This window comes from Mastomys coucha, unplaced genomic scaffold (genome assembly GCF_008632895.1).
Source record: "Mastomys coucha isolate ucsf_1 unplaced genomic scaffold, UCSF_Mcou_1 pScaffold22, whole genome shotgun sequence".
NCBI classification, from domain to species: Eukaryota; Metazoa; Chordata; class Mammalia; order Rodentia; family Muridae; genus Mastomys; species Mastomys coucha.
In genome coordinates this window covers 83,762,371-83,778,829 of record NW_022196905.1, presented here as the reverse complement: position 1 = coordinate 83,778,829, position 16,459 = coordinate 83,762,371, and the positions used below count along the sequence as shown (strand labels likewise).

General features: G+C 42.0%; 1 protein-coding gene and 1 long non-coding RNA gene across 2 annotated transcripts in view; one reads left to right on the top strand and one right to left on the bottom strand.

Moving 5' to 3' along the window:
• Parm1 (prostate androgen-regulated mucin-like protein 1) overlaps positions 1-16,459 on the bottom strand; it is a 104,995-nt gene that overhangs the window by 29,722 nt on the left and 58,814 nt on the right. Inside the window, exon 2 of the mRNA XM_031390970.1 lies at positions 4,631-5,317. Within this exon, the coding sequence (XP_031246830.1) occupies positions 4,631-5,317 (687 nt within the window). The remainder of the gene's footprint in view (positions 1-4,630; positions 5,318-16,459) is intronic.
• The window catches only part of LOC116104476, a 70,702-nt gene that overhangs the window by 2,681 nt on the left and 51,562 nt on the right, over positions 1-16,459 (top strand). The gene's annotated exons all lie outside the window — the stretch shown is intronic.

Genomic DNA, 16,459 nt, shown 5'->3' with positions numbered 1-16,459 from the left:
TGGCAAATATGATAATAAATATAAATATGATGGTATTTGCAACATTAAAAAAGTAATAATAATGATAATAAAAATAGAAACATACCAATCAAAGCCATTGTTTGGGATACTGTTCAATAGCCAAGTGAATTGAGTTACCTAAAGCTTATAATAGTACCATCCTACTCCATCTTACTGAAAAACAGGTCTCAGATAAATGCAGCAACATCCCTGGTGCTGGCTGATCATTTTTATTTATTCAGCCAATGATGCTGAGGGTCTGTCATATCAGAAGGCTCAAAATGCAACCTCCTCATTCTCTGCAATCAAGTTTTTTCCTTTGGCCTAGCAAGAAGGTAGGCAGTCTCCCGATAAAGGAGATGCTGCCAGAAAATGGCACGCAATAACAAGACAAGTGAAGCGTGGTAAAGAGACCCATATTGATGGCAGTTATCATTCCATTTAGCCGAGCAGAGGTCTGCTGAAGGGATGACAGAGTCCAGGCAAGGAACAGGGCTGATCATTAAAAAGAGGGAGGGTGACTGTCTCAGGCAGGGGCGACAGTGAGTGCAAAGGCCCTAAGGCAGGAGGATTCTCTGAGTTCCCGCTAATAAGAAAGTTACCAGGGAGCTTGAGGGTATAAGAAAATGAGAGCAGAGAGTCTGTGCAAGTTCAGGACAGGCTGAACTTTGTGGGCATGACTGAACCCCTGGCCTCTTCGTCCTGATACAGAGGGGAAGCAATTAGACCATCAGAGCCACAGCGCCATGCTTGGAGCTGCTGTGGCTTCATTTTTCTTTTAAGTCATCATTTTTAATTAACTGGATATATCCAAAACATTACCGCCCCAGCCTGCAAACAATATAATATTCTTTAGTTTCCTGTTCTTTTTTGCACTGGATCTTTGAAACACAGCAAAAGCTTTTTCGCTACCTATTCTGTTGGGAGCAGCCACAGTTCTAGGGTTTAGTGGCCCATTTGGATACTGGCTATTGTACTGGAAGTATGAGGACCAGTCTAACAAGATTGTCTTCTTTTCACTTATGAAGGTGAAGGCTGACAGAGCATCAGCTTATATCCATGCACAGAAAAGGGTAAGAAATGTTTGATTTTGAGGTCCTCATTTGACTAGATAAATGTCAGTCATCAGGGCTGAGCCAATGGGAACAACACAACCCAGGAGATCCAATACTCCAATGCTAAAAGAAGCTCTCTAACAGGATGTGATAGGTGGTCAGGCCACTTTCAGGAATACTGTAGCAACCTGAGAAGGAGAGGGAGGGACAAGAAGAGACCAGGCCAGATAAATGGGTTGCCTGGATGTGAAACATGGGAGAAAGAAGTTCTGGCCTGAGAACTCAAAAGAAGAGACGGCATGTCTGAGGGAGGAGTGGAGAGCAGGCTGAGGAAATTAACAATTCCTCTCAAACATCTGCAGTGCAAGAAGCTCATGGGTTGCCCTCAGGGAGATCTCCAATCACCTGACAGCAGGATTAGATACATGTTCAGCTCCATAAAACAGAACAGGCATTATCAGGATGTGAGAAGGGAGCAAGGGGAGGGATTAGAACAGCAGAGGATGAAAGGGAAGGCTGGCTCTGGAGTGCTGGTGGTCAGTGAGAAGTGAGGGAGGGAGGCATTGACAGAACAAGTTAGGGAAACATGAGAGAAATCAATTGTCCTGGAGCTCAAGCAAGGACAGTGCCTTAGGGGTGAGGGCTCTGAGCACAGCCATCAAGGTGCACAGCTGGGCAGTGGTTAGGCCATCTCAGGCCTGAGAATTAGCCAACGGAGCTGGTGGCAGGGAAGGCACTGGTCTCCTCACTGAGATCATGTGGTCCTACAGTTGCCGTGGATTCTAAGCATCACCTGTAGTACATCTGGACCCTCACCTGGCCACATTCCTCCCTGGCCCATTTGCTCAGACCTCCTTTATTTCCTGTAGCTCCCAGTTCCCTTTACCAGGGAATATCATAAACTCATAAAACATTTATGTTGTTTAAGAATTAATCAGTAGACTGGGTCTAGGTGTTTGTTGAAGAGAAGGATTAATAGACATATGCTATGTAATAGCATATTTCAGAATAGGACCGACTGTCATACAAAGTGTGGTCCATCACTGGCACATCTAAAGGCAGCACACAATCTCTCAACAAGAGCATCCCTGTACAGCTACCTGGATGCAGAAACACAGGAGACCCTAGGGCTGGTGGAGTGGTACAGCAATGCTGGGTTGGCCCAGAGCCAGATCACTCTGGGTCCAGCTCTGCTCCTGAGAGAGGCGTGACCCTCAGCAAGGTGCATCACTCCTCTAGATAATTGTCCCTTCCCTTATGCAATGAACAGACTGAATCTTACTGCCCCAGTGGTCATCCCAGCCATCTTGGTTTGTTCTTAGAAGCTGGGAACAGCACTAAGAGTTACTTGTGTTCTTCCTTTCTGCTTTCATGTCAGACAGTGTGTCCTGGTAGATGCACACTAAGTATGTTGCATGAAAGAGATCTTAAGGGACAAATCCTCTGAGTTCTATGCACAGAGGTGCCTTGGCCTGGACTTGATCATTGTCCTCCCCTGCCACTCTACCTCCTTCTCCACCTTGCAAGCTTCCCTTCACTCAATAGTTCCCGTGCGTGCATATTCCCTTGAATCACAAAGGACCATAATCCAACTGTGCCACTAATTTTGATCCTTTGGCCCTGCTGGGTTAAAGAGAAGAAGATACATAATCTAAAAACCAAGCGAAGACAAAATCTAAAAACCAAGTGAAAGTTCCAGTAAGAACTAGGGAATTTTAGAAAGAAGTAGACGTATCAGATCATGTAGAATAGTTTTTGCCAAGTATAGGCTTTGTACTCCGGAGCGCTAACCTGTCACATCTTTAGAATTCTGGAGGGATAAAGGGAAGCAGCACATGCAGGCAATGATGCTAAGGCCCCAAACCAGGAGGGGCCACGCCCACAGGCGTGTCCTTGGATGATCCCTCTATGAGAGATGCATTGCGGGAAAACCCACCCTGCTTTAGGTGCCTCCCCTTTACTAGGGAAGGAAGTCAGGCTGAGGAAACACCACAGGCACATGTCTGAGGACAGCAGGTGGAGTACTGGCCTGGAGTCCTGAACAGAGCGCCAAGGAGATACAGACAGATTCCCCATCCCTCTGCAGGCCTGCCCTCCGCCCGTCTCCACTTGGCTCTCCACTGTACAGCAGCCTTCACCTGCCTTGGTTTCTGGTCACAGGTCAGATGGGAGGTTGTTTAGTAGAGGAGAGTGTCTCCCTCAAGGGAGAGGCTCTTCTGTCATGGAGGCGGGCTTTCCTCAGGGCTTAATACTCAGGGTTTCAGCTCTCTCCTGTCTCAGATCTGACTCCTAGTATGCCTCCCATACCCCCGCTAGGGCTCAGTAGTGGACTCCTTCATTCTAATGTTCCTTTCATTCTTGCTCCCTTCACTGATATGCCCCAGACACTTGAAATAAGATTATATATGTATACATATGTATATATGTATTTATTATAGCAATAGTAGATATAATAAATATATTATATCTATTATATAACACATATATTTATATGTTTATATATGTATCAATAGATAAATATATACATATTTATATAATTTAGATATGTTACACAATATTAGTGTATAATATCTGATATATGTTTTATATCACATATAAATATTAAAATATACATATATTTAGTATATAAATGATATAGATGTGATAGACATGATTTATTTATTGCTAGTAGACTATGTCTACCCATCATAGTTCTCAGGGACTGCTTGTCTGACTGGTCTATGGGCTCTTCCACAGAGGTCACTGCTTGGCTAATCTTAGCTTTCTCTTTCCTCCCTCTCTCTGGTACTATTTTTATTTAGCGCACTCATCTGTTTTCATTAAAAGATGTTTATCTCTCACCATAAAAGGAGGAAAAGGGTAATCTTCCCCTATTAAAAGAAAAGTCGTAGCCGGGAGATGGTGGCGCTCGCCTTTAATTCCAGCACTTGGGAGGTAGAGGCAGGTGGATTTCTGAGTTCAAGGCCAGCCTGGTCTACAGAGTGAGCTCCAGGACATCCAGGGCTACAGAGAAACCCTGTCTCAAAAAAAAAGAAAAGAAAAGAAAAGTTGTGACTATTCCTCCTCTTCATCAGACTCACGTTTTTTTTTGTTTTTTTTTTTTAAATCACTGTATGCATGGCATTCCCACCTGAAACAAGGTAGATTGATTTCTGAGCCTAGACTCCTGGTTCTTTGTTCTCTGCCATGAAGAAACAAGAACCCTCAATGTTCATTTGGTTTCCTTTGGCTTTGTGATACCCAGGGGGATCCTGCTTTGGGGAGGTCTTCTCCCTTTTGAGAGGGGGCTGGAAAGTTGTTAGAAGCAAAACCTGGGAAAGCACACCTTGCCCCAACCCCTACTCACTCCACGGTCTCACTTTGGTACCACCCTTGTGATCTTTTGTAAAGACATAGAGGACAACTGACTATGAATCAGTCTACGTCAGCTATAAGTTACTGAGAACTTGTATTCTTGTTAAAGCTACAGAGCCTTATAATCACCCTCAGCTCCTGCTCATTCTACCTGCCTTCCACGGACAGGATCTCCATCTCAGCATAACCACAATCACTAATTCACCCGGGGTGGGACGCACCTGAACTTAAGGCATTCTCCACTTCTTGCATGATCAGGAACGGGGTGGTGGTCTCAGACTCACAGATCACTTTGCCTGGCTCAGCGTCTTGGGGTGATTTCTCCTTGGGCACTGGCTCTGCTGAGACATGGGAAGTGGGTGTGTGACTAGAGCTGTACTCTTCTGTTGGTGATGCAGGTGCCATTGGAGCTTCTGTGGGCTGGATGTTGGCCACAGTAGAGCTGTGGTTAGAGGTAACGGAGACAGAGAAAGACTTGGATGGGGAAGTTGCGAGGGATGTAGATGCTGAGGTTGGAGTCTGAGAAGACAGGAGCATGGGTGACTGTGACCCAGTAGCTGGCACAGTTGCTTCAGGACTTCCAAGATTGTGTTCGTCAGGTGTGGGTGCCAAGTGGACGTCACTGCTTGTTGAGGGGAACCCAGCAGGTGAGGAGTCTGTGCTGTTGACATCCCTCTTCAAAGGTGGGCTGGTGACAGCTTCTTCTCCACGTTCAGTCGGGAGCTGAGATGTCAGGGATGTGGCAGTAGTGCGGAGAACTGAGGCGTTGTGAGTGGCACTGGCTACAGGGGTGGTGGCCTTAGCAGTGTGTGGAGCAGAGGTAGTCCAGGTGGACATAGGTGCTGTAGTTTTTGTCATGTGAGAGACAGGAAATGGGGCTGATGTTGGTGAACCCTGTACCCTCAGTCCTACAAAAAAACAGTCAACAAATACAGTTAATTGCATGTAAACCACATTATATATACATATATATTATACGTTATATACACATTTATGTTATATATACATATGTAACATATATTATATACATGTCTATGTTATACACACATATAATCTATATAAACACACACATATAGCATACATATATACTTATGTTATACACACATATATTATATATGTATATATACATATATAGTATATATAATATACATGTGTGTTATATATACATATGCAATATACACATATATGTAATATATATGTGTGTTTACATATATGTGTGTGTGTGTGTGTTTGTGTATAATTGCACAGCTGTTTTACAATGTAGTTCCAGGTATTTCTCTTTTTTTTCCACTGTGCAGGCGACACTGAATAGTGAAAGTGACTTTTAAAATCTGTTTTGTTTTGTTTTTTTACTAATTGTCCCCCTTGATTTGTGACTCCCAGTCGGAACCAGTCTGAGGCTTCATAAGAACAATGACTGGATCAGTCGACTCAAGACCAGCAACAGGTAGAGAGAAACAAGTTTGTCTCCTGCTGGCTTAACCGCTGTCCTTGGAGGGGGAGGCCGTCTGCAGAAACTCTCGGCCTTTGCTTGCATGACTGAATACCATTTCATAGCAGCTGCACAGTAGGGATGCAAGGGTGAGAACATGTGGTTGGTGCCTGGTGACTGGAAGGAGTGGGATAGTCTCAGGAGAGCCTCCGTGTCCTGCTCCTGCTTCAGAGCCGGAAAGGCTGTGGCGAGCACGTCCCCTCCCTCCCGTCCTCTGCCTTTGTGCACCACAAGAAGGACTCAGTGGCTTTCTAAGCACATTTCCTGTGGGAGGAAGAGGAGTTTTGTAAGAAAGCCTCATCTGTGCTTTGGGAGCATCACTGAAATTCTAGCTCGGTGTTTTTACAATTATGATTTTGCCAAGTCATATTTGCCTTTACATTTTTGTAAAGTTTAGTACTAATTCTTTCCTTATCTCCTGTCCCTTGTTCCTAGCTTCTATTCACTTTTATTGTTCATTAATTGTTTAACCAATGATGTCATTGAATCGGTGCCCCAGAAGACACTGGGCTGGCTCATCCTCCCTCTTGCTGAATAGCGTGTATCTTGACTACACTCCTCATCCTTCGCCAGCTTTGCCTCTTATCATTTCCATCTCAGTATCTGGGAACTCCTGCTTGCCAAGTTCTCAGCTAAGAACAGAGATGTCACCCTTCGTCTCCCACACCCCAACCCCTTCAGTTACTCCCTAAACTATAGCCCAATCTGCCCCCCTCTTCTCATAACCATCTTCTCAACATTCCCCTAGTTAACTAGTCACTTGACAACAGAAGTCTCTTAAATGACTTCTGACTTCTGGGTTTCTCCCAGAAGAACCCTCTGTGTGATTTTCACAGACAACAAAGAAAATCTTTTAAGTGACAAATCTTAAAATTGTTTATGGTATTTGTTGTTATTTTTCTTCCCTTTCCTTTTCTTTTTGTTTGAGACACGTATGAAGCTCTGGCTGGCCTGGAACTCAAGAGATCCACCCACCTGTGACCCCCGCCCCCACTCTGGGTACTGAGACTAAAGGTGTGTGCTGTCATGTCTGGCTTCATTTTTCAATCGATCAAAACACTTCAAAAGCATTCTGTTGTGTTTAGAGTAAAATCAGAAAATCCCATGTCATCTTATGTTTTTCTCACTGTGAATAGCTTCTACTCAGAATCACTTTAGAAGCCCTTCTCAGACAATTCTAATTAAAATCATCCCACTCCAGAGCCTTGTCCATGTTTCAGAGGAGAAAATGAGACCACTGTAGCTAACTCACAGCTAATGTTTACCACCTTAACAGTGGTCACATGCATCTCATTAAGCAGCACTTCTTCCCTCACTCCGTGCAGCTGGCACAAAGGGCCACTCTGTGTTCTCTGGGAAATTGATTGTCTAGGGTGCTCATGGAAGGTGAATCACGAAAGCTTGACCCTTTTAACGTGTTTCTTTCACTTGGCCTAAACTCTTCAAATCTCACAGGTGCAATAGCATTGGTTAGAATGACCCACCTATTGTTCACTATCTGTCTGCCTGTCTAATCTACTATCTATCTGTCTGTCTGTCTATCTGTCTAGTCTAACAGTCAATCTATCTACTTACCTACCTAATTTATAATCTATCAGTTTTTCATCTAATATAATATCTACGTATCTGTCTGTCTATCATTTGTCTACCTATCTATTATCTGTCAATCTATCATCTAATATATTATCTATCTATCATCTGTCAATCTATCATCTAATATATTATCTATCTATCATCTGTCAATCTATCATCTAATATATTATCTATCATCTATCAGTCTATATCTTTATCTATATTTCTCTCTATCTCTTTATCTATCTATTTGTCTGTCTGTCTAATATATTATCTATCTATATCTTATCATCTATCATCTATCTGTGTATCTAATCTATCTATCTATCTATCTATCTATCTATCTATCTATCTTTATCTAGCCATCTGTCTGATATATTATCTATCTATCTATCCATCTATCTATCTATCTATCTATCTATCTACTATATTATCTATCTGTATCTTATCCATCTATCATCTGTCTGTCTATATAATCTATTATCTATCTTTATCCATCTGTTTTTCTGATATAATAACTACATCTATCTATCTATCTATCTATCTATCTATCTATCTATCTATCTATCCATCTATCTATCTATACCACCTTGTGTTTATCTGTTCATGACATAGACATTTGAGCTGCTCCTGTCTTTGGGGCACTGGGAAGACTACTGCCATGGACATGGGTGCATAGATAGCTGCTGTCTCCCTGCTCTTTTCCCTTGGGTGTCTGCCCAAGAGTGAGACTGCCGGGTCACAGGGTAGCCTGCTTAACTTTCTGAGGAACTGACCTAGTTTTTACTTTTGTTTTGCATACTTGTCTCTCTGTTTGAAATAACATTTTCATGTGTGCCAAAATGTAAGCTTAGTGATGGTACAAAGATATGGTATTTTTCATGGTTGTTTTTCCCAGGGACAGTGTCCAAGTCACAGTAAATAGCAAACAAGTACTTGTAGAAGGCAGGCTGCAAAGAAGGAAGGAAAAGTCAAATGCTTAAAGCCTTCCTCTCTGGGGGTTGGAGCGATGGCTCAGCAGTTAAGAGTACCAACTGCTCTTCCAGAGGACACAGGTGGCAGCTCACAACTAACTGCCTGTAAGGTCAAATTCCAAGGGATCTGATGCTGTCTTCTGGGCTCCACAGGCATTGCACACATGCAGTACATAGACATACAAGCAGGCAAAAGAGCCATGCCCATTAAAAAAAGAAAGACAAATAAAAACCATTCTTCCTGACTATCCCAACATCTGTCTCCTCTATTCTACATGCCATTTGCCTATAGCTGTGTCCACCACAGCTTCCTCAGGACAGCTTCAAGTATTGTGTAAAATCCACATCTTTGCTTCCCTCTGTCTCTCCATTGAAATATATATGTATAACTCATATCTTATTAGGCCCTCAACTACTTAACCTTCCATCCCTAGGCATTCTCTCTCAAAGATGCAGAAAGGTAAAGGCCAGGCCTTAAGCAGTGGTCAGAAAGAAGAGAACATGGGCCTGATACCATCAGAGAAGGGGGTGGGGAAGGCCCAAGGGGAGGTGTTCCAGGAATTAGGATAGAATTTGCCACTTTGGTGCCATGTGGCAGATTTCAGGGGCTGATGGAGTATGTGATACATAGCTTACTTTGAACTTAGAATTTGGATTTCTATTTTAAAAGCTTTGATCAGAGGCTAGACTAAGTGTTAGATGTACCTGCCTTGAATACATGGAGCCTCATGTTCAGCAAGTGGCAAGGAAATATTTTGTTTTAAGGAGTTGGTTCTGAATATGGACAATGAGATAGTTCCTTAGGAAACAAGAGGACAACCCTCCAAACTTAGGCTACACAGCAGTCCAACATTTTATGGTGTTATGGTGTCTTTTAGCAGCTAAGAAATCTTTGAAATATGTTAAAACAAGAGTAGGGCAGATACTAGTAAAGCATAGGATCTTTGTGTGTTGCTCTGAGGTTCACTGCCTCCATATTCTACAGGTCTCATGGCTGACTGAAGAGTCTAAGGGTGAAAACTTGGCGGTGCTTCACACTGTCTCATTCACTTATTTGTTCACATCATCCATTCATCATCCACTCACTCATTTGTCCTAACGTTTGTTGGGTACTTTCTCTGTCCACAGTTTTGCCTTCAGAGTTCACTCTTTAGCAGACAGAAACCATACTCAGCTTCCTGTCACCTGATGAGGTGAGTGCCTTATAAAAGCCCTTGGAACAGTACATTCCAGAGCTCCACACATGAACAGATGGAGACAGTTAGCTTAAGTCTGGAAGTAGGGTCAACAGATCTTTAGAGTCTGAGATAAATGAGGACTCACCAAAGAGCAGAGATTTGTTATTCGTTCATTAAATAATTCATCATTTGTTCTTCCATTCATGACTCATTCACTTCAATCATTAGCTAATTCATTCATCATTCACTCATTCATTCACATCATTCATTCATGCACTCATTCATTCATCATTCACTCACAATTCACTCACTCATTTGTTCCAACTTTGTTGAGTACTTTCTCTGTCCACAGTTTTGTCTTCAGAGTTCACTCTTTGACAGGGTAGAAACTATACCCAACTTCCTATAACATGATGAGGTAAGTGCCTTATAAAAGCAAAACCAAGTTTCACTTGAAGCCTCAAAGGGAAATTAATAAAGTCTGCACTAAAGGATGTAAAAATATACAAATGTCATTTTCAAGTGACATTTAGAAAAGTCATGGAAGTGATGACATTTGAGCTGTTTCTAATAGGATAAGAATGTACTCGATACCACCTAAGATATGTGTTGTTCAGGATGGCACTTTACATTGTTATATCAAGCAGAGCCAAGTGCTGTTCTATTATACTGTTATAGGTCTAAAAATGACTGTTCCAAGTGCTGATTTATTGCTGGAGATTTCCACTTTCTTCTGCAGTTCTTACTAATTTATTTTTCTTTTCCCATCCTGCTTGCTTCTAAAGAGGACTAGAGGTGGCAATTTACTTCCTATAGCTACCTACTGTGTACTTATTTACAGCACTTTACAATCCAGGTCAGGCAATTTCTACTCATAACCAAGCAACAATGCATGAAATTGTCTGACAATGCTGCTTACCATCACTTAGATAAGGCATTAAGAACGCCAGCTTTGCTTTCTTTGATTGCCTGTACCTCAAGATCTTCTAGCATAAAGACAGCCCTCATGGACTTACTATGACTATCTTACAGAATGCATTTATTTTCTGGGGCATGGCATGGGGTGGTGGCTATAACTAAATACTATAGACTGGATGTTTAAAATAATGTACCTCAGTTACAGAAGATGGGAAACTAAACATGTCTGTGCTAGGCAATTCAGTTTTTGGTAAGGACTCTTCTTGGCTCAAAGATGGCTATCAATTCTCCATGCTCTCACATGTCCTTCCTCTAGGAATTTGAGTGGGGAGCAGAATAGGCATAGCTATCACTCCATTCTCCCTTCTCTTTTCTCTTCCTTATCTTTTATTTTCTTTTTGAGACTTTGTAGCCCAGGCCAATCTTGAACTTGTAGACCATGTGCTTGATCTTCCTGAGTGCTCTGATGTCTTTTGTAAGAACGTTAATCCCACCAGTAGGATAGTATTCTCTCATAACTATCTATAACCATAATTATCTCCCAAAGCCCTGTCTTTAAGCATCATCACAGTTGAGGGCTAAAGCTTCATTATTCAGAACCTCTATGACTTATGGTTTCTGTTTCTTCATATGGATGATGACTTTGTATAAAATAGGCACACCAAACTGACAGAGTCTAACAGCTAGGAGTGCATACGTTCTGAGCATTTTAAGAAAAGAGCCAGGGCTAGAGAGAGAGCATAACCTCTCATCTGCAAACAAAGAAACAGATACGGGCAGGGAAAGTCACATGATCACCTTTGCAATCCATGAGCAGGAACAGGCACTGTCTCTGAAGACTGTAAATTTCTCTTTTACTTACCAGCTGTAATTGTCATCTTGGAGATTTACTCCTGAATAAAATTATCTCTTCTAGCTTTTTCTGAACTCTGCCTGGCTGAGTCAACTCTGTTGTTCTGGACCAAACTTCTCTTTAACCTGACTGATTCAAACTGACTTCTCTTAACTTCTGACTGAATTGCTCTGCTTGGTCTCAAACTAACTCTGGCAATCTGTTCTAATCTTCTGGCTGTTTATCACTTTTTGGCTCACCTTATCTTCACCTGCAACCTGTCTCTGTAAAATTGTCCTGGTAAAATGGCCTTGTCTGTCTGTCTGTCTGTCTGTCTGTCTGTCTGTCTGTCTGTCAGTCTCTCTGTGTGTGTATGTGTGTCTGTCTGTCTCTGTCTCTCTGTTTCTGTCTCTCTCTTTCTCTCTGTCTGTCTCTGTCTCTCTCTGTCTGTCTCCCTCTCACTCAGTACTGCTCTTTTAAGCAGCCTCTCTTTCCTGTTCTGTTCTCATTAGAGTTGGGCATACCCTATTGCTGATTTATCCTATTAAAATCTTTCTCTGATTTTTCACTTTGTTGCTTCCCAATTAGGTGCCACTTTCAAATATGACTGCTTCCTTCTACAAACTAATTTTTACCTTCATTGTTTAGGATGAAAGGTGTGTACTAAGGGCATATCTATACTCCATCCAGAGAGATTAAATGTGTGTCATTCCAGCCAGATCACACAGACCTAGAAGACTTTTGTATGTGATCCCTTGCCAGAGCAGCCAGGTTGCTGAACTAAAATTCCTCTGCAGAAGGCAGAGTCAGAAATTGGACACTTGATGTCTAACTCTTCCAGGCACATTGTACCACAGCCTCAACATGGCTAGAAGACCTAACTCTACCAGCTTCCATTACAGAGCAAGGAAGCAAGAGCCCTCAGGAGATAGCAGAGAAGGTTTGACTAGCATAATGCTCCACCCAACCTCCCTCTACAGCAGAGCCATTCACTCTGGAAAACCAAAGCAGTTTTAGTATTTCCTTGAGAAAAACTGAAGCTACTAGAATGAGGTCATTAATCTCAGTTACCTCTCACTTAGAGATGAGCCAGCATTACTTTAAGGCAGGGTGACATTAGCAGACATGATGTGCTCTGTCTGGACAATGTCAGTCACTGTGTGGTAAAAGGACACAAGGTCAAGGTAATCTTGAATTACTGTATGAGAATTTGCAAATGGTAGCCGATCCTGGCTTGGTCAGACTCAAGCTTCCATATTACAATAAGATCTGACAGATTTATTTCATGAAAAAAAAATGCAGATTTTTCATTGGGGAGAAAATTACTTGTTCCCATGTGCATTGTTCTAAATGGGACATCAGTGTTACTGTTTATACATCTTGATATTTGAAAAGACAGCACATTTGGGTTGATCCATAGTTTTCTACCTTGTGAGGAAGAGAGATTTGGGTGTGATGCATAGGGCATTTGGGTATATTCTCCAACTGATTGGGAGGCACTGTAAGTTAGAGAGTCTGTTCTGAGCCTCCCAACACATGCATGCTTCACTGCCCTAATCTCTGTCCCCTGTCCCTAAAGTTTAGAGCAGCAACCTGAGCTGGTGCCAGAGTCTCAGGCAGCTTGGCTTTCTGATTGTCTGTTCCTTGTTTTCTCCTTGTCCTTCCTTGCCCTCAGTTTGTTAGGTACCCAAGAAAAGATACGACAAAGCTTTGGCAAATTTGGTGAAACTTAATAAAAGTACAATTGGCCTTTCTCTGCTGCTGCCAAGCTAGGTTGCTGGCTGTGGTTTCCTGGCAGAGGCTTGGGCTGTAGAAGGCCTGTGTGTTAAATGTTTAGGATCTCTCTACACAGCATTAGCTCAGCTTTAGGGGAGCCAGTGACATGTACATTCTCCTCCACATACATGCATATACACAATGCACACACACACATGCACACATATATACATGCAAGCACACAAATACACATTCAAGCATACACACATGCATATACATATATGCAGGCACTCATGCACACATATCCTTGCACATACACATATACACATGAACATGCAAACACATACATATTCACATGAAAGCACACACATGCATGCACACACATACACACAACATGTGTGTGCACACACATATATATATATATATATATATATATATATATATATATATATACACATATGCAAGCATACACACATAGACATACACATGCATGCACACAAGAATGCAGGCATGCACACATGAACTGAGGGAATGTGTGAGTGCCATGCACAAGGCCTAGGCTGAGCACCTTCTATGCATCATATCCGTTGACTTTTGTGAAATCTTCACAAGATTGGCACCTTCTACCTCAAGTTTCACAAATGACCAGAGCCACACTCAGAAAAGTAAAGTAAGTTTTCTAAGCTGAAACTTGAAACTATATCATCTTGCTCAAATCTCTTAAGTGTTCCATGATTAGAAAATGAAGGGGTAAATTGTGGAAACCATGCTTGAAAGAAAAAAAAATTCCTCCTCCTTCCCCAGATATACTGTCTAGCATGGGTCATTAGAGTGATCTTAAAAATGTCATCTGATTGTATGAGTAACTTTTTTCCCCCTTCTTAACTTTAATGCACCGTCTTCACTGTGTATTTATCACTGTGTGCCACACCTTTTGTCTCTTCATGGACCATGAGAGCCTTGCCAATCATTCTGAGTCACCATGAGTTCCTGAAATGTCCCAAGACCTCCCTTTGGCTCCTTGTCTTTCTATTCTCGCTCCACCTTCCCCTATCCTAGCCTTGCCACCCCAGTTCTAAGAAAGGGAGCCCAACCTCCTCTGTGAGGTGTACTTGAACTATAAAAAGCCTTTGTTCAGGCTTCATATAGGCAAGAACTGTAGTGCACACTCTACTGTGCAATCATCCCTTCTATGCATTCTCCCACAGAGTGGACGGGACTGAACCTCATCTTTGATGTGTTAGTGCCTAATACAGGGAACGTGCCTAGTAAAGACAGAGAAACAGGGATTGTCTATCCTGTAAAGACAGAGTGCTTTCTGATTTAAATGCTGCACCCTGATAGAAATATACCTTCCTCTCTCTCTCTGGCTTGTTTATAAGTTCCACAAAAATAAATAGATAACAAGAAATTTCAGATGGGCTTTAAAGAGATATTTGTTATTTCTACTGACTTATGTTTAGATATTGAAGGTGTTTAAAATTACTAATTAATTAATTAATTTACACACACACACATGTTCTCTTGTAGCCCAGGTTAGCCTTGCATTCACTCTATAGCTGAGGACTTGAACATCTGATCCTCTTGCCTGTACTTCCTGAGTGCTGGGATTTTAGGCATGAGCCACCATGCCTAGTTATATGGTTTTGTGTTGTTCTAGGGATTGAACTCAGGTCTTTGTACATACTAAGCAAACACTCTACCAACTGGGCTACATCTCCAGTCCAGGATTTCTTCTATGTCATCGTGATATAGGTTAGAGTCATCAGCTCTTGAAATACTATGGTATGATTTGGCTTACTGTCAAGCTGATCTCAGTATCACCACATTAAATAAGCTGAGTATTAGGAGATACTAGGGGATGGAGGGAGATGGAGTTTTCCTTCAGCATCAAAGCTGGGTCTTTGTATGCTTTAGGGTGAGGAAAACCTACCGATGGTATTCATGCTGTCTTTGGTTGGGACTCAGGGTACCAAGTGCTCTAGAAGTTTCATGTAGCATCTGGAAACCCATTGGTAACTGGAATGTGGCCCAATTTTAAATTTCATTTATTTTTAATAATAAATAAATAGTAAATAATTTTATTTAAATTTAAAAAATTTTAATTTATTTAAAAATTTTAAATCTTATTTATTTTTAAATTTTTATTTAATTTTTTTAAATTTTAAAATTTAAAAATTAAAGTTGTCATATGTCTAGACAGAGCATGTGTGCCTCTAAGCCATCAAACTCTGTTTTAGAAGACACTTGTTTTTAGTAGAAAAGCCACATTATCTTGAATGCATTGCTTATGGAAATGAGGCACCATTTGGTCTAAAAAATAGGCAGCTAGTGTCTGCTACATCAACGCTACATAGGAATCTGCAGACACACTGTGTGACTCAACTTCTCTATCTACACGGTCGGCATTACTGACATCATCAACTCCCTATCCCTGCTATGCATGCTATTTCACTGAAGAGAAAATAATATTTATAAAGAATGTTGCTACCTGTTGGAAGGAAAAAAAATCCTCTTTCCATTCTTTAACGTCTGACTTTGTCAGTCAAGGCCCTGCCACAACCTATTTCCTCTGGGTTGAGAAGGCCTGAAATGCTCAGTCCCAGGAAGCACCACTGAGAAAGAGTAGCTATAGTAGTGATTGTTAATTAATAAATCCCGACGTAGCATATGTTACCTGCCTCAATGGTTTATGTGCCCAAATGAGAGACACACATACAGCCTTTATATCTTAACATGCCTTAAACAGCACAATAGCTGGGCCACTGCCTAACCTGCATGAGGTTAATCCCGAGTTGTTACTTATTAATCCCATGTTCCATCTCGGCTGTTCCTGACACAGGTGAGCAGCCCTCTGGGCTGTGCTCTTCCTGCCCCTTTACGTGGTGGCTCTGCCTCTCTGTCCTGCACTGTTCTCAGGCATGGTGACTCTCCTCTTCCTTTCTCCACACTCTGCTAAAGCATGGCAGATCTTTCTCTACTCTCCTCCTCTCCGTCCCAAGCCCGGGAATCCTAAAATCTTGCCTGGTCTGCCCCACCCCCCCATTGGCTGCTGCCATCATTATTTACTAATCAACTGGGGCAGGTCCCAGAAGGTACGTGCAGACCCTCTCACATGAACAGTGTTTTGGGGAACATAATTAGCATTCACAATACAAGCAGCTACAGGATACCATCAGATAATTGTCAGGTGCTTCAAGCTGACTTGGGGCACTATAGAGATGCCCTTCAGAGGATGGTGGGAAGAAAGAACATGGACACAGAGAGGTAGGGTACCTTCTTTTGGATCACTTTGGGTTGAATGTGGCCCTCAACCACTCCACAGTAGGTAGTATCAAAGGAGAAAAAGAGCTCTAAGGCCTCTTTTG